The sequence below is a fragment of the Podarcis gaigeae genome, assembly GCF_964106915.1.
Source record: "Podarcis gaigeae genome assembly, chromosome: 11".
Lineage (NCBI taxonomy): Eukaryota > Metazoa > Chordata > Lepidosauria > Squamata > Lacertidae > Podarcis > Podarcis gaigeae.
The window spans coordinates 14,972,877-14,996,174 of record NC_139687.1 but is presented as its reverse complement, the minus strand read 5'-3'; the positions used below and the strand labels follow the sequence as shown (position 1 = coordinate 14,996,174).

The window sequence follows — 23,298 nt, the reverse complement described above, 5'->3', positions numbered from 1 at the left end:
CACAAGAAACCCCAGTCAATCTTATGGCAAGAATCCAACCCCAGGGGTGTGTTGAAATAACACTCGGTGCACAACAATAAATGCATTCATTTGTGAAAGTTTTGCAAAAGATCTATGTCCTTTTTGTTTCTCCCCAGAGATGTTCCCATGTGTTTATTTCAGCATTTAAAAATATTATTGGCCTAGAGCCCCCAAAGTAAGGGCTTTTTTATTTTGCCAAAGAGAGAAGGCTCTTGCTGGAAGAAATCCCTGCTCCTAAGAGCTTTTTAATGTCCTTGCTCAATTTGTACTGGCTAAATTACGCAAGAAGGCAGCGAACACAAGTTAATGCTTTCAAGTACTCTAATGGAATGTCCAGTAACTAACCTCATGAAATATAGCAACACAGCGGCTTGTGATGTCCTCCTATTAAAATGATTCCCTACCTTTATAAATAAGAATGCCTGCGCTGAGAAAGAGGACAAGCCTAAACGCATCCAGAAAGGCCGCTGCAGCCACAATATTGCTTCACAAGGTGGTGCAGTTACACTTTAGGCTGCGTCTATTGTTCTTCGGCGAGGGATGGTTGAGAATTTTCCTCAATCTGCATTTTAAAGCAAACTGGCTTAATTTGCAGTTCCTGAACTTGTACACAAATTTGATTGCATACTTCTCTGAATTTTTCAATGCAGTTTTTTTTGAAGTGTACAAAATTTTTATTTTATAGGAAAATGCATAATTTAGGGGGGAGGCGTAAAGGTAAAGGTACCCCTGCCCATATGGGCCAGTCTTGCCAGACTCTAGGGTTGTGCGCTCATCTCACTCTAGAGGCCGGGAGCCAGCGCTGTCCGCAAACACTTCCGGGTCACGTGGCCAGCATGACGAAGCTGCATCTGGCGAGCCAGCGCAGCACACGGAAACGCCGTTTACCTTCCCGCTAGTAAGCGGTCCCTATTTATCTACTTGCACCCGGGGGTGCTTTCGAACTGCTAGGTTGGCAGGCGCTGGGACTGAGCAACGGGAGCACATCCCACCGCGGGGATTCAAACCGCCGATCTAACGATCGGCAGGTCCTAGGCGCTGAGGTTTTACCCACAGTGCCACCCATGCTGGGGGGGGGGGAGGCATAGGAAATGTTTATTTTAGAGGGGGAATACATATAAATGTGCTTTTTAGCAGAAAACACATACAATCTGAATGTACATTTTTAAAAAGCTGCAGAAAATGGGATGGAAGAGACTTATTCAATGTATGTGAAACACCTAATTTGGCTAATTAAAGAGTCTATGGCCTTTTAAACTGTGTGTCTGGGTTGTGTGTTTTTGTTTGTTACTATGTTATGTATTTTGTGTTTTTATATTACAAACAGCCCTGTGATCCGTGAAGGGCACTACAGAATAAATAGTAATACTACTACTAATACACAAAGCAGGATGTGCCCATCCTTATCTTCTCCAAACCCATAAAACATGGGTACGCAAACCAAGGCCCAGGGGCCAGATCCAGCCCAATCACCTTTTAAATCTGGCCCGTGCACGGTCCGGGAATCAGCGTGTTTTTACATGAGTAGAATGTGTCCTTTTATTTAAAATGCATCTCTGGGGTATTCGTGGGGCATAGGAATTAGTTCATTTCCTCCCCTAAAAAAATATAGCCTGGCCCCCCACAAGGTCTGAGGGACAGTGGACCAGCCCCCTGCTGAAAAAGTTTGCTGACCCCTGCCACAAAACATGCAAGAAAACCTGGCCTTACAAGTTAGCCCTCTCTAGATATCACAGGCTGTTGTGTTATTAATGTTTGCAATCTATTCTATGGGCCGGAAATGCAATCAGAACAACTGATTTCTTTAGCTGTACTTAATCAAAGTGGATGGTACTTTAGAAAATGAAACATTCATTGAAGGGTGCAAACCTGAAACCATCTACTGTACTCAAGAGTTGCCAATGAGTTACTTTCCCATAGGCATTTCTTAGATTATGAATATTTACTAGGGCTGCAATCCAAACTCTAATACCAGTGACTTAGGACATGAATTCCAGGCTTGTTGTAAAAGAAACAACAAGCAGCTATTCACAGTTATTGATCCACCCCCCCCCTTTTTTCTTAAGAATAGAAAGTCTGTTCCATGTGATTTATTGTGCCTGCTCTGGATAGGATGGCATTCCTCTTAAATACCAGGTGTGGTATCAGAATTACTGCTTACCTAAAGCACTGTTTACATGGGTGGCGCTGTGGTCTAAACCACTGAGCCTCTTGGGCTTACCGATCAGAAGGTTGGCGGTTCAAATCCCCATGACAGGGTGAGCTCCCGTTGCTCAGTCCCTGCTCCTGCCAACCTAGCAGTTCGAAAGCACATCAAAGTGCAAGTAGATAAATAGGTACCGCTCTGGCGGGAAGGTAAACGGTGTTTCCATGTGCTGCTCTGGGTCCCCAGAAGCGGCGTAGTCATGCTGGTCACATGACCCAAAAGCTGTATGCCGGCTCCCTCGGCCAGTAAAGCGAGATGAGCATCGCAACCCCAGAGTCATCTGCAACTGGACCTAATGGCCAGGGGTCCCTTTGCCTTTACCTAAAGTACTGTTGGTGATAGATTCATAGGTAGTATCAATCACAGTATTATTCTTCACCTGATTGCTCCAAGTCATGTTCTACCCTCCACCCTCTCAGGACAGCATTAATAATATGAAAGAGGAATTGGGCTCACTCACCCACTTCCATCCCCTTCCCAGTTATCCTCAGTGAGCTAGAGAGCAACTGTCTGCAGTGGGGAGCTTGCGTGAAAGTAGGGTTCAAAAATGAGCAAGCAGCCTACCTTTATAGAAGGAGGCTACCTGCTACAGAGAGTTGCCTCCCAACTTGTGGATGATGATGACTGGGAATGTGATAGAGGAGTAGAGTGAGCAGGCTTGCCCACATAGCCCCCTCTATGTTTTTAACACCACAGGGAGGGAGGAACCTCAGAATGGGGCTTGTAATTGGTCCCCTCAGGTCCTGAACCCCTGGCTTACCTGGCAGCAAGTCAGTACGTCAGGTCTCCAGTCCAGGCTCAATCCAAAGTCCAAACTGAAGCACAGTCCCACAGAGATCTTGGAGCAGGTAGTTGAGCAGACATAGCAGCTCAGCTCTTACTCTGTGTGCTGATTGCAGCATCTGGGCTTGATGAGGTATATGACCTTCACCTGCTCCCAGCTTACTCCAGCTGAGGAATCACATATCTCCTTCCAGAGCTAGCAAGCCCCACCTGACCCTTGCCTGCCTCTGCCTCTTAAAGGTAAAGGTAAAGGGACCCCTGACCATTAGGTCCAGTCGTGACCGACTCTGGGGTTGCGGTGCTCATCTCGCTTTATTGGCCGAGGGAGCCAGCGTACAGCTTCCAGGTCATGTGGCCAGCATGACTAAGCCACTTCTGGCGAACCAGAGCAGCGCACGGAAACGCCGTTTACCTTCCCGTCGGAATGGCACCTATTTATCTACTTGCACTTTGATGTGATTTCGAACTGCTAGGTTGGCAGGAACAGGGACCGAGCAACGGGAGCTCACCCCGTCACGGGGATTTGAACTGCCGACCTTCTGATCAGCAAGCCCTAGGCTCAGTGGTTTAACCCACAGCGCCACCCGCGTCCCTTCCTCTGCCTCTTAGGACTCAGCTATTCAGCTGCAAAGGAAAAGTTTCAAGTTCGTTGTAAAGTGCAATATACAAATGTGACGCTAGCTATGGCAATTTCAATGTATTTTACAAAACTTTTTTTTTAAGCATTTCCACAGTGTTTTTTATACATGTGTAGATTCTACCCTGGAGTGCCTTTCCCACTCCTCCCCATGCCTCAGAGTCTGCTGTTTTCGCAGAGACAGGGGCCCCTCAGGCTTTGCTGGTGTGTCCTGCTGCCCTGGTTCCTGCGCACTGATCTCCATCCCCTCCTCATCTTCTGTCACCCTATGAGTATTGTCAACAACAACCTCTCCTTCCCCAAACCCAGCTTGCTCTGTGTGACACACTCCCAGCTGCTCCCCTCACCTGGATCCTCTTCCTACTCTCTGAAATCCTGCCAGTTCATGACCGCGGGTTAGAGTGCCAAAGGCTCATTTTGTGGAATGCACTGAAACACAGGGTTTTCACTGCCAAACGTTGCAGGGGGCCTTTTGTCCCATGGAGGACCTTACGGTCTTCAAACAAAAACATCTTGGAGGTCCCAGGCCACAGGGAGGTTAGGCTGGCCTCAACCAGAGCCAGGGCTTTTTCGGCTGTGGCCCCGATCTGGTGGAACGCTCTGTCACAAGAGACTAGGGCCCTGCGGGACTTGACATCTTTCCGCAGGGCCTGCAAGCTGTTCCACCAGGCCTTTGGCCAAGGCACAGTCTGACCCCCTCCTTTGGTAATCCTCACAGAACTCTAGCTGAATGGTTGCCATTAATTTGATTTTGAATTGATTTTAAAATGAATTGATTTTAGAATGCTGTGTTACTTTTATTGTTGTTTGCCACTCTGAGCCCGGCTTTGGCCGGGGAGGGCGGGATATAAATAACATTTCATTATTATTATTTTATTATTATTATTATTGCTGGGGCTAGTCCACAGGAAGCTGAGCAGCGGGACCCCTGGCCAGAGCCAGGGAGGCCCCCGCCCCTACGAACATGGTGGGTCCTAAGACATAGGCAACAGCAGGCGGGGAAACGGACTGGCCAGGGGCTGCAGCCTAGTTCACTAGCTCACTAGGTTGGGAAGGAGCAGTGGCATAGCGTGGGGGGTGCAGGGGGGGCGGCCGCACCAGGCGCAACATCTGGGGGGCACACTCCATGGGTTAGGGGGCGCAAAATCCACGGATTAGGGGCGCAAATTACTTGCCTTGCCCCGGGTGCTGACAACCCACGCTACAACACTGGGAAGGAGGCATGTGATTCATCAGCTAGGGCAAGCAGAAGGCAGCAGAGCTGAGGTACTGTATCTGCTCAACTGGCCCATGTTGAGGGACCTCGCCTGTGTTCTCTTTGGACTTTCACAGGTTTCTACTTTGAGATTGGCTACTGAACTCCTACCTTGGCTTACTTGGACTGACCCCAGACTGCATTTCCTGATCTTTGGACTTGGTTTGCAAGGATGGACTTCTGGACTTGGAACTTTGATGTGTGGATTGGATTCTGCACTTGGGACTTCACCTTGGCATACTGTCTGCCAGGTAGGCCAGGGGGTCAGGACACATTGGCAGTGCTGGAAAACACCTGTTGTTTTCTGCTGCCACTGAATCTGCAAAGTGTCATATGAGGCAGTTGCTCCAGCCAGTGAACAGCCTGTTGCATTCGGGTTGTCTCTGCCTGGAGTCATCCTCAGAATTTGCCACCTCTTTGACAAATAAAAAATGTCTGTTTTCTGCATGATGAATTGGGGAGATATTGATTGGAATGAAGAAGTGTTGTATATGAGATCTGAGATACTGTCACTGATTGTTACTTGTTGTCACACTGTCATGGCAGGACTCTGGGGTAGATGTCCAGGCATCCCTAACTCAGCAGGGCTGGCTTATTAAATTTTGAAGTAAGTAAAGTAACTTCACATTACCATCTAAAGGGGAGAGCATGAGACTATTAATTCCAGATTCCAAAATTACCTAACTGTGCCACTGTTAATTGTATTTGGAAATAAGTTGGGGGTTTGACTCATGTCTACTTTGTCGGCTGGCAAGTAGTCAAAAGCTAGGCTACGCCACCAAAACTCAGGAATGGCACAAGGTTGTTGGAGAAAACCAAATTCTCCCTTTCCTCCTTCCAGTTCCTGGATATTTTTGAAGTGCTGGAAACTGGCTTTCGAGTCATGTTTCACACTTAGACTGTATATGTCACAGAGAAATAGATAAAGTACATTGGATCTTTTTTCAGACTTTGATACTATTGATCTACTACTTAAGAAATCCCAGAGGCTAGAGATGGCTGATAGCCCATTTCTTGTATACTCCTGCAACGTTAGAACCTCTTCCTCCTTTTGCTAACATGTTGTGAGTTTGGGGTGGGTGGGAATTAGTTTGTCTGATGCCTGAGCCCTTTATAATTCCTGGGGTCCTGAATTCAGCAAGGTTTTAAAATCTAATGGAGGTTTCCATTCTTAAACTAGCCAAGCAAGTTTCTTATTGGGATAATGGACGTAGGGGCAACCTAAGTACCATCATTAGATTAACGAAAGAAGTTGCTCTGTGCCAGAGGAAAGATGGGTGTTCCTTCTCCCCATCACCTGGCTGTTAGGTAGAATGACAATAGCCAGGAGTTGTGTGTAAGCTGAGCTGGAAGCAAGCTGCAGGCAGAAGCTGAGAGATTTGATTTGATTTCTATGCCACTTTTTATTAGAAGGAACCCCCAATTGGCTTATGAACTGTTATGTATTAAGCTTGGATCCTAGAACAATAGGATCTTTTCCTGCAAGCCAGTCAGTTGTTGCATTCTAGGAGCCTTCCTAGCATGCAACAACTGATTGGCTTGCAGGAAAAGACCAATCAGGCTCCAGGAGGAAGATAATCAGCCTATTAGGCCGGAAGGATCGTAGAATGCAACAACTGATTGGCTGCAGGAAAAGACCAATCAGGCTCCAGGAGGGAAGCAGAATCAGCCAATCAGACGGGACTCATTGTGTAAATAATGTATATAAAAGCCTGAGGCTTGGGGGGCAATTCAATCACTGTTTTACAAGCTGCAATAAAGAGCATGAAATCACTACAGGACTCTGAGTATATTTCACAAACAATAAATAACAATAGCATAATCGGAGAGGGAGAGAGATGCTTGATTCCAAGGCTGTGACTATGGGAGAAGACCTTTTGGAGTGTCAATGCTGTGAGCCCCTCCATCTTAGGCATAGATTGTATATATGTGTAAATGTACATATCATCAAGACACCACCGTCTCTCCTGTCCCTCATTCCAAGGAAACCAAACCCTGATAAGCGTCTGGAACCCCTGGAATCTTTCACTACTTGGATGTTGGGATGTAACAATATGTATGAAACCACAGGCTAAGAAATTACTCTCAATTACTAACCAAGACTTATGTGGAAAGGTTGAAAGAGCTGGGTAAGTTTAGCCTGGAAAAAGGCAGATTGAGAGGAGATATGACAGCCATCTTCAAATATCTCAAGGGCTGCCTCATGGAAGATGGGGCAAGCTTGTTTTCTCCTGCTCTGGATGGTAGGACCAATGGCTTCAAGTTACAAGAAAGGAGATTCCGACTAAACATCAGGAAGAACTTTCTGGCAGTAAGAGCTGTTCAGCAGTGGAACGGTCTCCCTCGGGAGGTTGTGGACTCTCCTTCCTTGGAGGTTTTTAAGCAGAGGTTGGATGGCCATCTGCCATGGATGCTTTAGCTGAGATTCCTGCATTGCAGGGGGTTCGACGAGATGATGCTTTGGGTCCCTTCCAACTCTACAATTCTAAGTAGGTGTGTCAGTGTCTTAAGCAGGGGTCATGCTTTTCTTGTGTACAGGTAAATGTACAGGTTGCCCCCCTTAATGGAACACTAAGCCCAAACCATGGATCAGCATACTTTTTCAGCAGGGGGCCAGTCCCCTGTCCCTCAGACCTTGTGGGGGGCCGGACTATATTTTGAGAAGAAGAAGAGGAAGAAGAAGAAGAAGCAAAATTACCACAAGTCCTGGTGGCTGCTTACCTGTGTTTTGCGAGCAGCAGGGGCTGGCGATGGTGGTGGTGGAGGGATGATGAGCGGTGAGCGAAAGGGCTCCAGAGAGGGGCTGCTTAAAATGGCAGCCACTCGAGCGCTGCTGCTGCTGACACCAACAAAGCCCAGCCCCCTTCCTCCTCTAGGCAGGGCAGGGAGAAGCCAGGAGGAGGGAGGGAGGAGCCGCCACCGCCGCTGGGTGAGAGAGAGGGAAAGAACGCACATGCTGGTGATCCACACGGCGATTCCCGGACCGTTCACAGGCTGGATCCAGAAGGCAATTGGGCCTGATCCAGCCTGAGAACCTTAGTTCGTCTACCCATGGTCTTAAGCTTCCACTTCTTTCATCCCTAAAACAATGCTAGAGGGAGAGTGAATGTGGCACAGGCATGCAACATTCAGAGTCATGTGCATCTCATGCATCTTTTTTTTAGTACAAGGTCCTCTTATAGGCTTTACTGCACACTGTTTGTACAATTTCTGCTCAGTAATTTTAGTGCCTGTTGAGATGAAATTAGTACAGTTCTCTGCCCCCTACACATCCTCTGTTGCCCTCCAGCCCTTTCCACAGTTTAATTTGACAGTTTCATTTTATAGGAAGCATAAAACAACCTAATAAATTCAATTGCCCAAATGCTGTCTCTTTCTCCTTGCTGTCCTGAAGTCTGCAGCGCTGTTAGCATTATCTGTTTGCTGCTTTGGAGACAGTCGTACTGGTCCAATCATTCTTTCTTCCTTTGTTCCCAATCCCCAGAGGTAGTATTGTTTCCCCACTCTCCCCTATGAAAGTATATGAAAGCACCATGTATCTCCTGTCCCATCCTAAAGGTCCCAGTGCAAGAGTAGCATTTACACACACACACACACACACACACACCCAACCATTGTCACTGTAACATTGCACATGCCTGCAGCGTCTCTAAATGCCATACTATGCTTTTTATTTTTGGTTGGCCAACATGCTACAGGGCTGCAAGTACTTATGCCCTCTCCTTCTTTGCTCTGTGAAACCACACAGTGGTTGGGTTTCAAAACGGTGAGTGGCGAAGCCTCAAGCTGCTGGGAAGCCACAACCTCTCCCCTAGAAGCTCTTTCCTCCAATTCCCTGGCATGTGTGGACTGGCTGAGGTGTCATCCTGACCCTTTCCCCGATGCCTGTGGTTACTCCATGGCTATACAGTGGTACCTCTGGTTAAGAACTTAATCCCTTCTGGAGGTCCATTCTTAACCTGAAATTGTTCTTAACCTGAGGTACCGCTTTAGTTAATGGGACCTCTCGCCGCCGCCGCCGCGTGATTTCTGTTCTCATCCTGAAGCAATGTTCTTAACCCGAGGTACTATTTCTGGGTTAGCGGAGTCTGTAACCTGAAGCGTCTGTAACCTGGAGCGTCTGTCACCCGAGGTACCACTGTATTCGGAAGCCCCCTGTTACTATGTTGCATGTCCCAGGACTGATCCTTGCTTCAAAAACAGGATCTGGTGCTGTCCCTTGGCCCCAATTAAACCTAAAGTAAATGCTAGCCATTTACTCATAAGGCATATAATCATCACTACAGTCACAATCTGTTTCATAGCCAATTGTCCCTTCTTCCCAGAGAAGCATGAGATTTCCCTTCCATAAGCAGAAACAAGGGATCTCTTTTCTCTTCTAGCTTCAATCCCAGGTAGAGCTGGGGAGGACTCAGAGAAATGTTGGAGGGTATTTCTCATGTAGATCTGCACAGAAGACAGCAGTGCGCATCATCTGTGCTCCCAAATACAGGGTTACCATATACCAAGAGGTAAAATTCCAGCAATCATCCATAAAGCAGTTGAGCTTATTTTGGGCACCCACTCACCCCCTGGCCAGCCAAGCCCAAGCTGCCCGCACCCTTGTCGCAACCCTAACCCAACCCCCCCAAATCCCAAACATTTGCTATAAAAGGTAAAAATATCCCCAGGTGGGCAGGTAGGCCCCCAATGGAGGACATGTTTGAGATTTCCTGAATGTATGGCAACCCTAAATAACTCCCACAGCGCTGTCTTGTGCCTACTCAGGAGTAAGAGACATTGAGTTCAGTGGGAGTCATTCCCAAGTGCCTTCAGAGGCTTCAATACCCAGATTTTTTTTTCCCTTTGCTGTCAGGGAATGCAACAGTCCTCCCACTTTCTTTCAAATTGGTTTTAAAAGGTGATGAAATTGCCATCTTTCAAAAAGTGAAAATCTGGACAGAAAAGTTTGGGGGAGTTGGGGGGGGAGAGATGTTGAGGTTTTTCGTTTGTCTGTTTTGATTAGCCAAAACAGTTCAGCTTTTTAAAAGTTTTGTCCAAAGTTGCTGAACTTTTTGGGGGGGGCAAAGTTGCTGGGGTTCGTTTGTTGTTTTGTTGAGCACAACATAGAAGTGAGGCATGGGGAAGACTGTGGATGTATGGGTATAAAATTTACAGCATGCATATGAAAATGTTATACAGATGGTATCTAACACCAAGTAGATTGGCAAAAATGTGTAGGTCAAAGTTGCATATGTGTTGGAAGTGAGAAGGGATATGCAGGGGTCAGCAAACTTTTTCAGCAGGGGGCTGGTTGACTGTCCCTCAGACCGTGTGAGGGGCTGGACTATATTTTGGGAAGCTTTTCTTTTGGGAATTATGGGATCAGAGTTACCTAAATGATACAGAAATTTATTTATGTATGCAACCACTGCCGCAAGAATGACATTTGCCCCAAAATGGAAAGAAGTAGTCCTGACGGAAGAAGAATAGCTACAGAAATTAAAGGAATATGCAGAAATGGTGAAATTTACCTGAAGAATAAGAAATCAAGACAACCAACTTTTTATTAAGGGATGGAAATCATTTATTGAATATTTACAAACAAATCGTAAAACTCTTGTAAAAACTTGCAGTTTCTAAAACACATGAAATGGATGAGGAAAAGATTAAATAGAGTTAATTGGGATATACAGAAGAAGAGGGTAAATTCATGGAACTACTGAAAGGGGGAGGGAAGTCGAGGTCTGATAGGTGAGAACTGTTTCAATGGTTTTGTTGAAAAGTTTATTTGTTAAAAATAAAAATTATAAACTTACAAAAAAAATGTGGCAACTTTTTCTTCTCGTAAATAAATTGGGCATTTATAAGTTATTTTTAACCTGCCTTTGAGAGAAATCGCCAAAAATGGCACTGCTGACGTCAGATGCTGCATGTCCAGATTTTCCTGGACACTTAATGCCAATTCCGGCCCGGACACTGCTTTCGGGTGCGGCGTTTTGTATTGGTCCAGGAATTTCCAGACACATGACTACCCTACCTCTCAGCTCTTTCTCTTTTCTACTTGGTTTGAGGGAGGAGATGGAGACCATTCCTCTTTCCCCTCTCAGCTTCTCTCCATTCTCTCTTCTCCCCATTTGAAAGCGACACATTTTGTAAGAAAGAAAGGTGCAGATGAAGAAGGCGGTGGGTGGCGAGAAGGGATTTGTGAGACCATTTGTGAAGAAATGACGAGCCGCCGACGTACAAGAGGAATCCTGGACTCTGGGCGCAAAGAGTTACTGGAAGAAAAGCATTGCGGGGAGACTAATTCTGGGGTTGCTATATTTCAAAAAGTAAAAGCAATTTTTTAAAAAAGGAACACTCGGAAGTTGTTGAGCTTTTCTTAGGAAGACCCAAAATTGTTGAGCTAATTTTTTTTATTTAAAAAAGGAAAACCCAACAAATGTTGAGCTTTGTGGTGTTCAAACATTTTGCAAAGAGGGCCAGATTTGATAAAGTGAAGGACCATGAGGGCCAACCAAAGGACCGACCAAAGTTGTTGCCCAAAGTTGTTTACTTTTTTTTAGGATTGAAGTTGAGTTTTTGTAATGATTTTACCCCCAAAGTTTTTGAGCTTTTTTTTTAGGTTTGAAGTTGTGGAGGTTTTTTGAGAATTTTACCTCAGAAAATAAACTGCCACAGGGGCCGGATTAAACCCAGGCTGGACTGGGCCCCGAAACGTACTTTGGACATGCCTGGTTTAGACATGTCTAACATTTCAAACATTTGCCCAATTTCCGAAAAATAATCCAGGCCTATTTCTGGTTTATTTCTGGAATTAGCAGGTTTAACATACGGAATGAGAGAGCAAGAAGAACCGGTATTTAAAGATGAGTGGGGAAATGATACAGTGGTGCCTCTGATTACTAAATTAATTCATTCTGGAGGTTTGTTCTTAAGCTGAAACTGTTCTTATCCTGAGGCATGCTTTCGCTAATGGGGCCTCCAGCGCATGGTTTTCGTTCACATCCTGGGGCAAAGTATGCAACCAGGAGACCTACTTCCAGGTTAGCGGAGTTTGTAACCAGAGGTACCACTGTATATGGAAAACCATAGCACACAGGTGAAAATGTGGGCAGAATGAGACAAAATTGACAGTGCAAGTGACATTTGTGGGTGTTGCAAGAGTCGAGAAGTAATAAAGAGTGGCTATAGTTAAAATATGCAGGAATGGATGTTAACAATAATAATAATAATAATAATAATAATAATAATAATAATAATACATTTTTTTATTTATATCCTGCCCTCCCTGGCCAGGACCGGGCTCAGAGGAAGCGAACATCAAAGTATGATACATTAAAAACATAAATCAATCAATTGATTGAAATACAGCTTAAAATCATATTTGGAGCAGAATAAAATCAGATGGCAACCCACAGATTATAACTATAGGGACGCAGGTGGCGCTAAAGGGATGTTGGTGGTGCTGAGCCTAGGACTTGCCAATCAGAAGGTCGGCGGTTCAAATCCCCGCGACAGGGTGAGCTCCCGTTGCTCGGTCCCAGCTCCTGCCAACCTAGCAGTTCAAAAGCACGTCAAAGTGCAAGTAGATAAATAGGTACCGCTCCGGCGGGAAAGTAAACGGCGTTTCCGTGCGCTGCTCTGGTTCGCCAGAAGCGGCTTAGTCATGCTTGTCACATGACCCAGATGCCGTCTGCGGACAAACGCTGGCTCCCTTGGCCAGTAAAGCGAGATGAGCGCTGCAACTCTGGTTCGCCAGAAGCGGCTTAGTCATGCTTGTCACATGACCCGGAAGCCGGCTCCCTCGGCCAATAAAGCGAGATGAGCGCTGCAACTCCAGAGTTGGTCACGACTGGACCTAATGGTTAGGGGTCCCTTTACCTTTATAGGGGATGAAATGAACCTTGGAAGGAGGAGGAGGGAAGAAACTGAATATAGAGTATATGATGGAAAATGTTTGTGGTGAGACGTAAAAATGGAAAACTCAATAGAAACTATCTCTATATATAAAATAATGAAATGAAATCTAATAATAATCCCGGACGCCATTTTTCAGAGGCGAATCCCTGGACGTGTCCTGGAAAACACGGACGTATGGCAGGCCTGGGAATTCTGTGGGAAATTCCCTTGCGGACAGGCCGTTGCGGAGGAGTCTCGTGTAGCAGCAGCCCCCCCCCCCCCGCCGCCCCACCGTGGGAGTGGCGCCGGCTGTAGCCGCTCCTTCCTGAGGGAGGCGCTCGGAATCCACGGCCGGCGGCGCAGAGCGAGGCGGCGCGAGCGGCGGCAGCGCCGGCCTCCCTGCCCGGCTCCAGCAGCAGCAGAAGCAACAGCAGCGGTCGCTCGCTAGCTGACTGGCCGCTTCTTCTTCTTCTTCTGCCGCCCTTGCGCGGAGGAGGCCGGGCCGTGGGAGGGGCCGCCGCCGCCCAGGTGCCGCCGCCGCCGCCGCCGCCAGCGAAGCCCGACGTGTGCCTCCGCGGCGCCGGCGGCGGGAGAGAAGTTTTCGCTCGGAGCCGCCGCCGCCGCCTTCTCCTCCTCCTCTGCCTCAGCTGCGCGCTGAGAAGCGGACTCTGTGGTGACGGCGGAGAGGCGGCGGCAGCAGCAGCGGGACCCTCAGCTCGGGACGCCGCCACCCGCCTCCCCAGCGCCATGGCCGCGCGCTCCCGGCGCCCGTGGCTCAGCGTGGCGCTGGGGCTGGTGCTGGGCTTCACCGTCGCCTCGTGGCTCGTCGCGCCCAAAGTGGCCGAGCTGAGCGAGAGGAAAAGGCGAGGCGGCGGCGGAGGAGGAGGCGGCGGCGGCGGCGTGAGTTCCGCCGGAGCGGGCGTCGTCGGCGGCCGCCTCTGCGCTTTCTACGGCCGCGCGGCTGCGCTGCCCGCGGACAAGAGGCAGCTGCGCCCTGAGGCGGCTGAAGCGGAGAAGCAGAGGCGGGAAGCGGAGGGCCAGCCCGCGCCCGCTTTCGCCGTGGCAGCCGCCGGAGAAGGAGACCCGTCGCCCCCGCCGCCGCCGCCTCTGGAGGCGGAGGAGGAGGAGGAAGAAGAAGAGGAAGAAGGCGCCGGGCGCCACGGCAGCAGCAGCCACAACGGCAGCGGGGACTACGCGGGCGCGCCGGGCTGCGCGCCCCGCGGCCGCTTCCTCTACGTCGGGGTGATGACAGCGCAGAAGTACCTGGGCAGCCGCGCGCTGGCGGCGCAGCGGACGTGGGCCGCCTCCATCCCCGGCCGGGTGGAGTTCTTCTCCAGCCAAGGCTCGGTGCCTCCGGCCGCCTCGAGGGGGGAGCGGCCGCTGCCCGTGGTGGCCTTGCCCGGCGTGGACGACTCCTACCCGCCGCAGAAGAAGTCTTTCATGATGCTCAAGTACATGCACGACCACTACCTGGACGCCTACGAGTGGTTCATGCGCGCCGACGACGACGTCTACATCAAAGGTGAAAAGGGGAGGGATGGAGAGGGGCGCCTTGTTTCGCAAAGTAAAAGCCAGGACACCCCAAAAGTTGTTGAGTGTTTTTGTTTTTTTAGGAAGACCCGAAATTGATGAGCTTCTTTTTAAAGGAAACCCCCAAAAGTTGTTGAGTTTTTTAAAGACAAAACCCAAAAGTTGCTGAGCTTCCACCCAAAAATGATTTTTTGATTGACTTTGGAAATCCCCCCTCCCAAGTCAGTTCCGCCTTTGAAATCTCGGTCATGTCTTTGAAAATCTAGACGTTATGGCTGCCCCATATTTTTATAGACATGAAATTTATAATGCAAGTTGCATGTTCTTTGGAGCAAGTGTGAAGTAGATTTGTTGTTTGGCCTGCTAAATGATGCTCAAGCTGTTTTCTGGGTGCAGTGTTAAAACACCTGAAGCTATGGCAGCCCTGTGGATGGATGGCGGGGCTGAAGGGCTGAGCCCCGGGACTTGCTACTGACGTTTCCGGGTTTTTAAGCTCTGACCAACCATGTGAAGTATGGTGAAACAAGGCGGACCTGAGCATGGGCAGAGTGCATGGGCGCACCACTGAGAAAGTCTCGGTAGATGCCTGCATGTGTGAAACTGTAGACCACCAGGCCTTCTGGGCATGCTAGAGTGGAGACTCTATGCCATTCATTTTAGGAGTTGTTCTGGAGTGGCGTCTTAAACGTGTCCTGCAATCCTGAGCGTTAGGGCAGTGATGTTCCCCACTGATGTCAGTGCAAACATGAATAGGATTGTGCTACAGCCCATAGGTGCTGGTGCCTTGGGTGCCTGATCACCCACCAAATTCCCCATGAAGGGGTTGGGCAAATTTCAGTACCAGGGCCATTCACACTGCATGGCAACCTACAAGTGATTAAGAGTAGCTCCTATCCTATTCCGGCCCTTTCTCCAGTTGGCTTACCTTGCAGAGTTGTCAAAAAGGTACACACTGAGATGTATTTCTTTTTTTGCAAAGCTGTTTGTTGCATCAGGTTTCAACAAGTTGGTTAGAATCTCAGGTGCTTTGGGTAGCTTTCTGCTGCATCCTACCTGCAATAAATAACTTGGAAAGTTATGCCATTTAATGACCCCTTTTTAAAACAGAAGTGAGTGTGGCAGCATGGCTGGCTTCCTAGATCTCTAGTGGTTTTGTTGAGCACACACCTGCCTATGCAGGTCCCTGCCCCACCTTCCAAACTCCAGGACTTTGCTTAGACCTGTCAGTGTTTGTCAGAGTTTTAGGCTCTGTTTTTCCTCTGGCCGAGAGCCCATCTTGTGGAAGAATCTTAAGTCACCTGCAGTGTGGGATGAAAACAAACAAACCCAGTCTTCCCCCTGGCCTTAATTGATTGAAATACACACATTCACTTATTATTTCTACAAATTTGGAGTTTTACCTGCATTAACATATTATCAAGAGCAGTGATGTTCACAGTAAATGTTCTGAAGTACTGTAGTCACAGAAACTGTGACTTGCTTGAAAGTGTGATGGGAGACCTGTGGCAACAGCCAGGAAGCTTCAGGACTATTTTGTTGTGTATTATTATTAGACTATTATAAAAGTTATACTGGTAGAAGGTGGATGAGTTGGATTTCTTCCTAGCAGTATATGCAGTCTGATGTGGTATTTAATTGCATGAAAACTTTAATGGTTTGCAGCTTGTTAAGGATTTACAGGTTTGTGATGAATTCCAGCAGAACAGCTGGAATCCAGTGCTTAAGGACAGTGGTGTAGCGTGGGTTGTCAGCACCCGGGGCAAGGCAAGTAATTTGCGCCCCCTAACCCATGGATTTGCGCCCCCTAACCCGTGGATTTGCCCTAACCCCAGATGTTGCGCCCGGTGCGGCTGGCCCCTCCTGCACCCCCCACGCTACGCCACTGCTTAAGGATAAAGACAAACCAGTTTATGGTCTCAGAAAGTTTTGCAAGGTGAAGCTAGAAGTGGACAGAGAAAGTTGTAGGATGCATATACATTGTTGTGACAGGCTGAAGGGAAGAGAAGTGAACAAGGTAAGAGGTTGAAAGTGCAAGAAATAATTCATGCCAATAACTGGGTGTAAAACAAGATTATGATGTCTCATCCATACATAATCTATTCTCTTTTTTTAGATTTAGAAAGCATAGCCTATATTTTTGTACTCAGCCACATGTAAACATTTCTTTAATGTCATTAACAACAAATATTGGAATTATCTTTCAATTCTTTGCTTATTTTCAAGATCACTTGGCATGTTGCGCAAGTGACATGTTGAGATCCTGGTGTCCGTAGCTCTGTGGGCAATGCAGAAAGGAGCATGTGTTTCAGAAGTAATGTGCTTGTCAGCATAATAATCAGTTTCCTCCATCCATAAGTAGTAAGGAATGTTGATAACATTTCCTCTTAGAAATAAGATTGAAGTGTTCACTTCAGTCCCTGATTTGGTTAAAAAGTTCTTAGTTTCACTTAAGTAACTGTTTATGCATTACAGAGACAGCAAATGGTCAAAGTGCAATCATCCAGATGTTATCGGTTTCATATTTCTGTATTGCACTGGTTACCAGTGTTGTTCTTTAGTCGGAACTTTCTTTAAGTTACAAGGCAAAAGGAACTGACTGGTCTCAAGACTTTTCAAGGAATATCAATATCAGTTATGGAACCAAGGCATCTTTTTGCTCAACTATGCCCCTTTGTGAACTCTATGACCAACTGGGAATATAGCCTTCTAGGAACACAATCACAGTTCAATATGTCTTGGGCTGCAACCCTAGACTCATTTACTGGTAGTAAAGCACATAGAACCTAGTGGAACTTACATTTGAGTTAATCACTAGTTAACCAAAAGGTGCTGAAACCTGTCAAATGTTGTACAAACATAATTGTTCTCTGGCCTCTCCAGTAAAAAGAAATAATCCTGCCTAAGCTCCTGTCAGGGAAAAAGGGTGGAAGATAGATAAACAATCAATCTAGTTTACATGGTGTGAAATAAAACGCTAGGGATATGTTAATTTAGGGTTGATAGGAATTCAACATTGTTGTTTTTTAGTATGCTACAGTTGAATTTCTTGCATCACTCAGTTTTGCTACCTAAGGGTGGCAGTCCATCCTCATCTTACCCTTTGTAAGTATACAGGTAGCATTATATGTTGGTTATCCACTGCTGTCCTTTTTAACTTAGGAACTGGAATGCAAACGCTTCGGTTCTTTAATGACTTTAAATATTTTTTGCCCCCGTTTTAAAATGTAAGGAAGATAAAAGTAAAAAAATTGCAAAGTATATGTTATGTTGTTGCTTAATTCAGTGCATTTTTGTTGTTGTTCACAATCTTTCCCCCTCTTTAGCTCTTAATAGAGATAGGCAACTTGTCACATTCCTGGTCTGGGTTTGCAGCAGGGCATTGTGGAAAACCTTTATACAGATTCATCAGGACAGAATCTGCATGCATAAGTACCCTCCCTTTGTGCACATTGCTGATTTACTTCCAGGTGCACATCTCTATGTGCATTAGGATGCTTACCTGAGCCCCACTGAAGTGGATGGATGTGTCACTTGTTGCAAATGGGAATGCACGTCCTTTGAGTGCATTTGGGCTGCTGACAGTATATATGTTTTATTATTGTAAATCCAGAGAGTATGTTGCTTGAGTAGAGAAATTTTAAAGCAGTGCCCAAGGTTTTGCAGTACTTCCTTGAGAAACTCAAGTCCATTGATTTCATTGGGTATGTTCTGAGTATGGCTAAGGTTGGATGTCACACACTGTTATTATGTAGCAAATAATGGTCAATATTACCAGTGATGTTAAGAGACTGTGAAAATTGGTAATGAAGTAGATCAATCTGAGTTACACTGCAAAAAGAATAAAAATCATTTAATTGTGCATTGTGATAATCTCTCTCTCTCTCGCTCTCTATATAAACAAACAAACTGTGGGTCCTTATATGAAATGGCCTTTGTTACAAGTGTCAGTTTTCAAGTTAACATATTCAGCCATGCAAGTGCAGGGGAACGTACTTATTGACAATTCAAATTGCTTTCTACACCAAGGTTAAACTTAATAATAATAATAATAATAATAATAATAATAATAATAATAATAATAATACTTTAATACATAACATTGGACTCTGCAGCTGCTTTCAAAATTTGCCAGGTGCTAGGCACATATTGCACCTGGCTATCAGTCAGTTGTGACCAAGTGAAGATATCTGGACCACCAGGATGGTGCCTGACGTCGCCACCATCTGAAGGTGCATGCCTGGAGATCCTTGGATCTTGACTGGTTTCACACACTAGCAACACATCCTGTAGAATTCTGCCCGTGATATTTGATCTGCACAGTCAGTCCAAATTTCAGGAACCAAAAGGTCGTACAGTATTGAAAAATAGACTTTTGAGGCATCTTGCCCAAAAATGGCAACCAGGCATTGCGTTTTGGCAACTGTAACTCTGGTTTAAGGAGCCACTGGGTGCCTAGCATATATACAGTATCTGAGTTTATAACACTTCTCTGCAACAGTGACGTTGCGGTAGCCTGCAACAGAATCAAAAGAGGAATGGAGGACGCTGCCTTAAACTGAGCCAAACCATCTAACTCAGTACTGTCTGCACAGACTTGCATTGGCTCTTCAAGATTTCAGGCAGAAGGTCTGGAGATGCCAGGCATTGAACCCGGGACATTCTGTATGTAAAGCAAATACACTGCTACATTTCATGGCCCTTCCCCTTTAAAAGGTTATACGATATCTTTATTGTCATTGTCCCTTTTATAAAGTTCATTTATGCATATAACTATTGCCCTCTATTTTAAATTTAATTTGCGCTTCAGTATATTCAATTAGAATTAAATTCCATTGATTTTAGTGGGATTTATTTTAAGGAAAGTATATAGTTATACTCCCTTATTTTAACTTGCATTATTTATCACTGTCATAAACAGATCTCATCCTTGCAAATACACGTCTATGTCGGTAATTTCATTTTAACATTTTTTTAAAAGGTGCATGCTCCAACTTTGCTTGCTTGGGCAATTCCTCTACTTTGTCCATATTCTTCTTGTGCCACTGTTGTAGTTACTTACCTCCCTTTATTGATTTTGGATCTAGTTGACGAATGGATCACCGAACTATTTTAAGTTTCGGTATACTTTTCTTCCACCCAGGGGCTTGAATGGCCCTTGAATGCCCAGAAACTCAGCAGTGTGTATATGATGGTAACAGTCACAGAGAAAGGGAAAATAGGTACAGTGGTGCCCCGCAAGACGAACGCCTCGCAAGACGAAAAACCCGCTAGACGAAAGGGTTTTCCGTTTTGGAGGCACTTCGCAAAACGAATTTCCCTATGGGCTTGCTTCGCAAGAAGAAAGCCCATAGGGAAATCTCCGGGGACCTCTTTTAAATGCTAGCGGTGGGGAGCAAAGCCTTCCCCCCCCTCCGGCCTTCAGAAGAGGTCCAGGAAGGCCGGCGGGGGCCGAAAGGCTTTGCTCCCCACCGCCAGCATTTTAAAAGCAGTCCGGGATAGCAGGGAAGCGCTTCCCGCTATCCCGGATGGCTTTTGAAGAAGTCTCCGCTGTCCCGGGAAGGCGGGGGGGGGAGCAAAGACTTTCGCCCCCCACCGGCCTTCAGAAGAGGTCGGGGGACAGACTGTCCCCGGACCTGGTCTGAAGGCGGTTTCCATAGGAACGCATTAATTGATTTTTAATGCATTCCTATGGGAAACCGTGCTTCGCAAGACGAAAAACTCGCAAGACGAAAAGACTTGCGGAACGAATTAATTTCGTCTTGCGAGGCACCACTGTACAGTTGCATCAGTAACCAAGTGGGGAGAAAGTGGATGGCGGACATTGGTGTATTTTAAGCTTGCCACTTAACTCTTGAATCTGGGAATTAGTTTATATCCACAGAACTCATAGTTCTGCTTGCGTAATGGGGCTTTCCATTCCCTTTACCCCACTGCAGATCCTGAAAAGGTTGCTCATGAAGTTTGAAATCCAGTGTAGGAGGATGCAACTGGGGGTGATGGAGGTAGGAAATGGTAGGAATCTGATTTCCCCTTGTGTAAGCAGAAGTGTCTTTTACTGGTTCTAGGGACTAAGCCAGTGTCCTAAATAAACATTGACTTAATATGACAGGCAGTCATGGCCCCAGTAGCATGTAGAAAGTTTTCAAAGTCCTACTATCCTTCTCTTCCTCTTGCCTTGGTATGCTTTAATTTCGTTGAAGCGGAAGAGAGAGGTAATTGCTGTGTTAGAGCAAGTGATTATAGTTGTAATGTTGAAAGACAGAATCTCATGATTGTGTGGCATAAACAATATTTCCTCTCCTTTTTCTTACAGGGGAAAAATTGGAAGAGTTCCTTCGGTCACTGAACAGCAGTAAACCTCTCTATTTGGGCCAGACAGGACTGGGGAATATTGAAGAACTTGGAAAACTGGGCCTTGAGCCAGGAGAGAATTTCTGCATGGGAGGACCTGGGATGATTTTCAGCCGCGAAGTTCTTAGGAGGATGGTGCCACATATAGGTGAATGCCTTCGAGAAATGTACACTACTCACGAGGATGTGGAAGTGGGCCGATGTGTTCGGCGGTTTGGTGGAACTCAGTGTGTCTGGTCGTATGAGGTAAGGAAGAGTGGATTAGTAATGGTGGTTTTCAAAGTTAAACGTCTTCCAATATACATAGAAGTCTAAAGCTGTCATCACACAGTCCTGATTGGAGGATATGTCCCCACACTGGAGGATTTGTAGAGCCCTATCACAATCCTGGATTTGCATGAAGTCAGGCTGGGGGGTGGGAGAGCAAAAGAGAAGGCAGGTTTTAAAATGGCGGATGAATAAAGGAAACAGAGGGGGGAGTGGTTTTTTAAAACAATGGCAGAGGTGAGAGCTGAGTGAGCAGGATGGGTTGGGAAGAAGTGGCCATTTAAAACATAACTGCTTTGCCTCAAGCTCATTTCCTGCCCCTCCCCCTGCGATATAGGTCCATTCTCATCAACCCACTATGATGAGGGGAGCCAATTTAGGGGTGTGACGAAACTACTGTATGTCTGCTTAATATACATGGAGCAGAAAAACTCTGATTTCTACATCCGTAGCCCACCCTAAAAAAATCAGTTGTGAAAATGTGTACCAAGCTTGAAGCCCTATGCACATTTGATATATGTTTTGTCAAAATTAAATGAAAACATCTGTGTGAGCGTGGTCAGGATCAAGTTATTTTTTTTTTTTTATAATAATTTTTATTAAGGTTTTCCAAATTAAAACAAATCAAAACAAATTAAATCCAATCTATTGCCAATAACTAGGACTTCCCCTCCCTACCCCCTCTTGTGTTCCAAATCTTCCAAATAAGCAATTAAATTCAACAAATTCTTATCCCCAAATTACACTCTTCATCAATAACCCAATTTATCCAAAATCTCATCCCCTAAGATCGATCTATACCCTTCCACGGGTTTCCCCCTTTCAAACATAGTACAGATGAAAATAAGATAAATATGAATAATAATTTTACAGCCTTTGGATTCCAATTTTCCCTCCCCTCTTTCCCCTTTGCGTTTCACCTATCCCTCCACTTCTAATATCTTCCTGGAGTTCCCACATTACACTATATCTCTCCGGTTCTTTGCCAGTCTTTAATTACGGATGTCCAATCATAGAAGGAGTCTATCAAATAAGGGCCCATTTCTTCTATCCAGGTTTTTATATCCAGGAGTAAAAACTCCAATTTTGTATCCATAAGCTTGTCAAACCTGAATATCCCAAATGTTCCCCCAGTTCTGTCCAGTTCTTGTTGTTTCCTTGTTCTTATCAATCATTCTCCTCCTTTTTTTTCTCTGTTCTCCCACAGAAATGTTCTTTTTCCAAAAGTTTCTAGTATCTCTGCAGAGGTTTGTTATTCATGGAGCAAAGCATTGCATCATATTCCTTTCATTTTCCAACAAATAGTTCCATTGTTTCCTGTAGTATGTAGACCTCTGTAGACAAAATAATGTTCCATTCCTGCAGTTTCCCAGGAGATTGAAAGTTCCATTCAGCTGTTCACATTTCCTGTGAAAAACACATGCAATGTCCCTCGGCTCCTCTAGGTGGATTGCAGTAACAAAGTTCCCTTCCAGAATCACATCCACCAGACCAAGTAGCTTGTTGACCGATATTTAAAACAGTTTGTATTCAATTTGTAACAAATATAACCGGCAAAGTCCTCATAACAAAGTCTCTATTTTAATCTTCCTTTTTGACAGCTCTTTGACAGCTGTCAAAACCTCCATCACTTTTCTCCAGGCAGTTTCACGAATCGCTCCAGGGATTCCGGGGGGGTTGCTTTTTTTAAAACAATTCCACTTTTCTCCTCCAGCTCAATCTTATAATTTTCCCTCGCGAAGTTGCTAATTCGACAAGATAAGGTTACACTCGATCTTAGTTGTCCAGTCCTTTGTTTTGGCTCTTCTACAATTTAGGGGTGGGCTGACTTCCTTTTTTCCACCTCCCCCGTTCGCTCCGAATTTTAAAAATTTATCCCCTTTTTTTTTTTAGTCCATATTCCAATTACTCACGGGTTCTTCTTTAGAGCCGAATTTTCAATAGAAGAAGTCAGTGCTCTCCGCCGGATGGCATGCGGCTGCGCTCGGCAGGGATAGCAGAGAACTCAAAGCACCACGCTTCTCCCCGGCACCCGATCCGTAGCCTTTAAAAAGGCTCCTTCACGAGTCGGGAGAGCGCTAACGGTGCCAGCCGAGTCTCCATGTCCACGGCCTCAATCTGGCCGTGGTTTTTAAGGGTCCCCGCATCGCCGGTGCGGTAGGACCCAGCCCCTGCCAAGCCGGCTCCCTCCGGAGCTCGGAGGGAGCCCGCCATTCGGCGATGGCGCCGACCCGGAAGTCCGGTCAGGATCAAGTTATTAATCCCTATAACTTTTCAGCAAGGCGACATGCCTAGATTTTGCGTAGCATCAATGGATGACATAAACAGTCATAACTTTTATTATGCATATGATCCATGTTTTTG

The 23,298-nt window shown here is 46.1% G+C and overlaps 1 protein-coding gene across 2 annotated transcripts in view; it reads left to right on the top strand.

Moving 5' to 3' along the window:
• Positions 1 to 13,148: 13,148 nt before the first annotated feature.
• The window catches only part of CHSY3 (chondroitin sulfate synthase 3), a 93,578-nt gene continuing 83,428 nt past the window's right edge, over positions 13,149 to 23,298 (top strand). Inside the window, exons 1-3 of one of the 2 annotated variants that reach the window (XM_083702276.1) lie at positions 13,298 to 13,672; positions 13,906 to 14,308; positions 20,630 to 20,913. In XM_083702276.1, coding sequence (XP_083558402.1) covers positions 14,032 to 14,308; positions 20,630 to 20,913 — 561 coding nt within the window. In that variant the 5' untranslated portion in view covers positions 13,298 to 13,672; positions 13,906 to 14,031. Of the gene's footprint in view, positions 14,309 to 20,629; positions 20,914 to 23,298 lie in introns of both variants that reach the window. The other variant, XM_083702275.1, reaches the window with a different exon arrangement.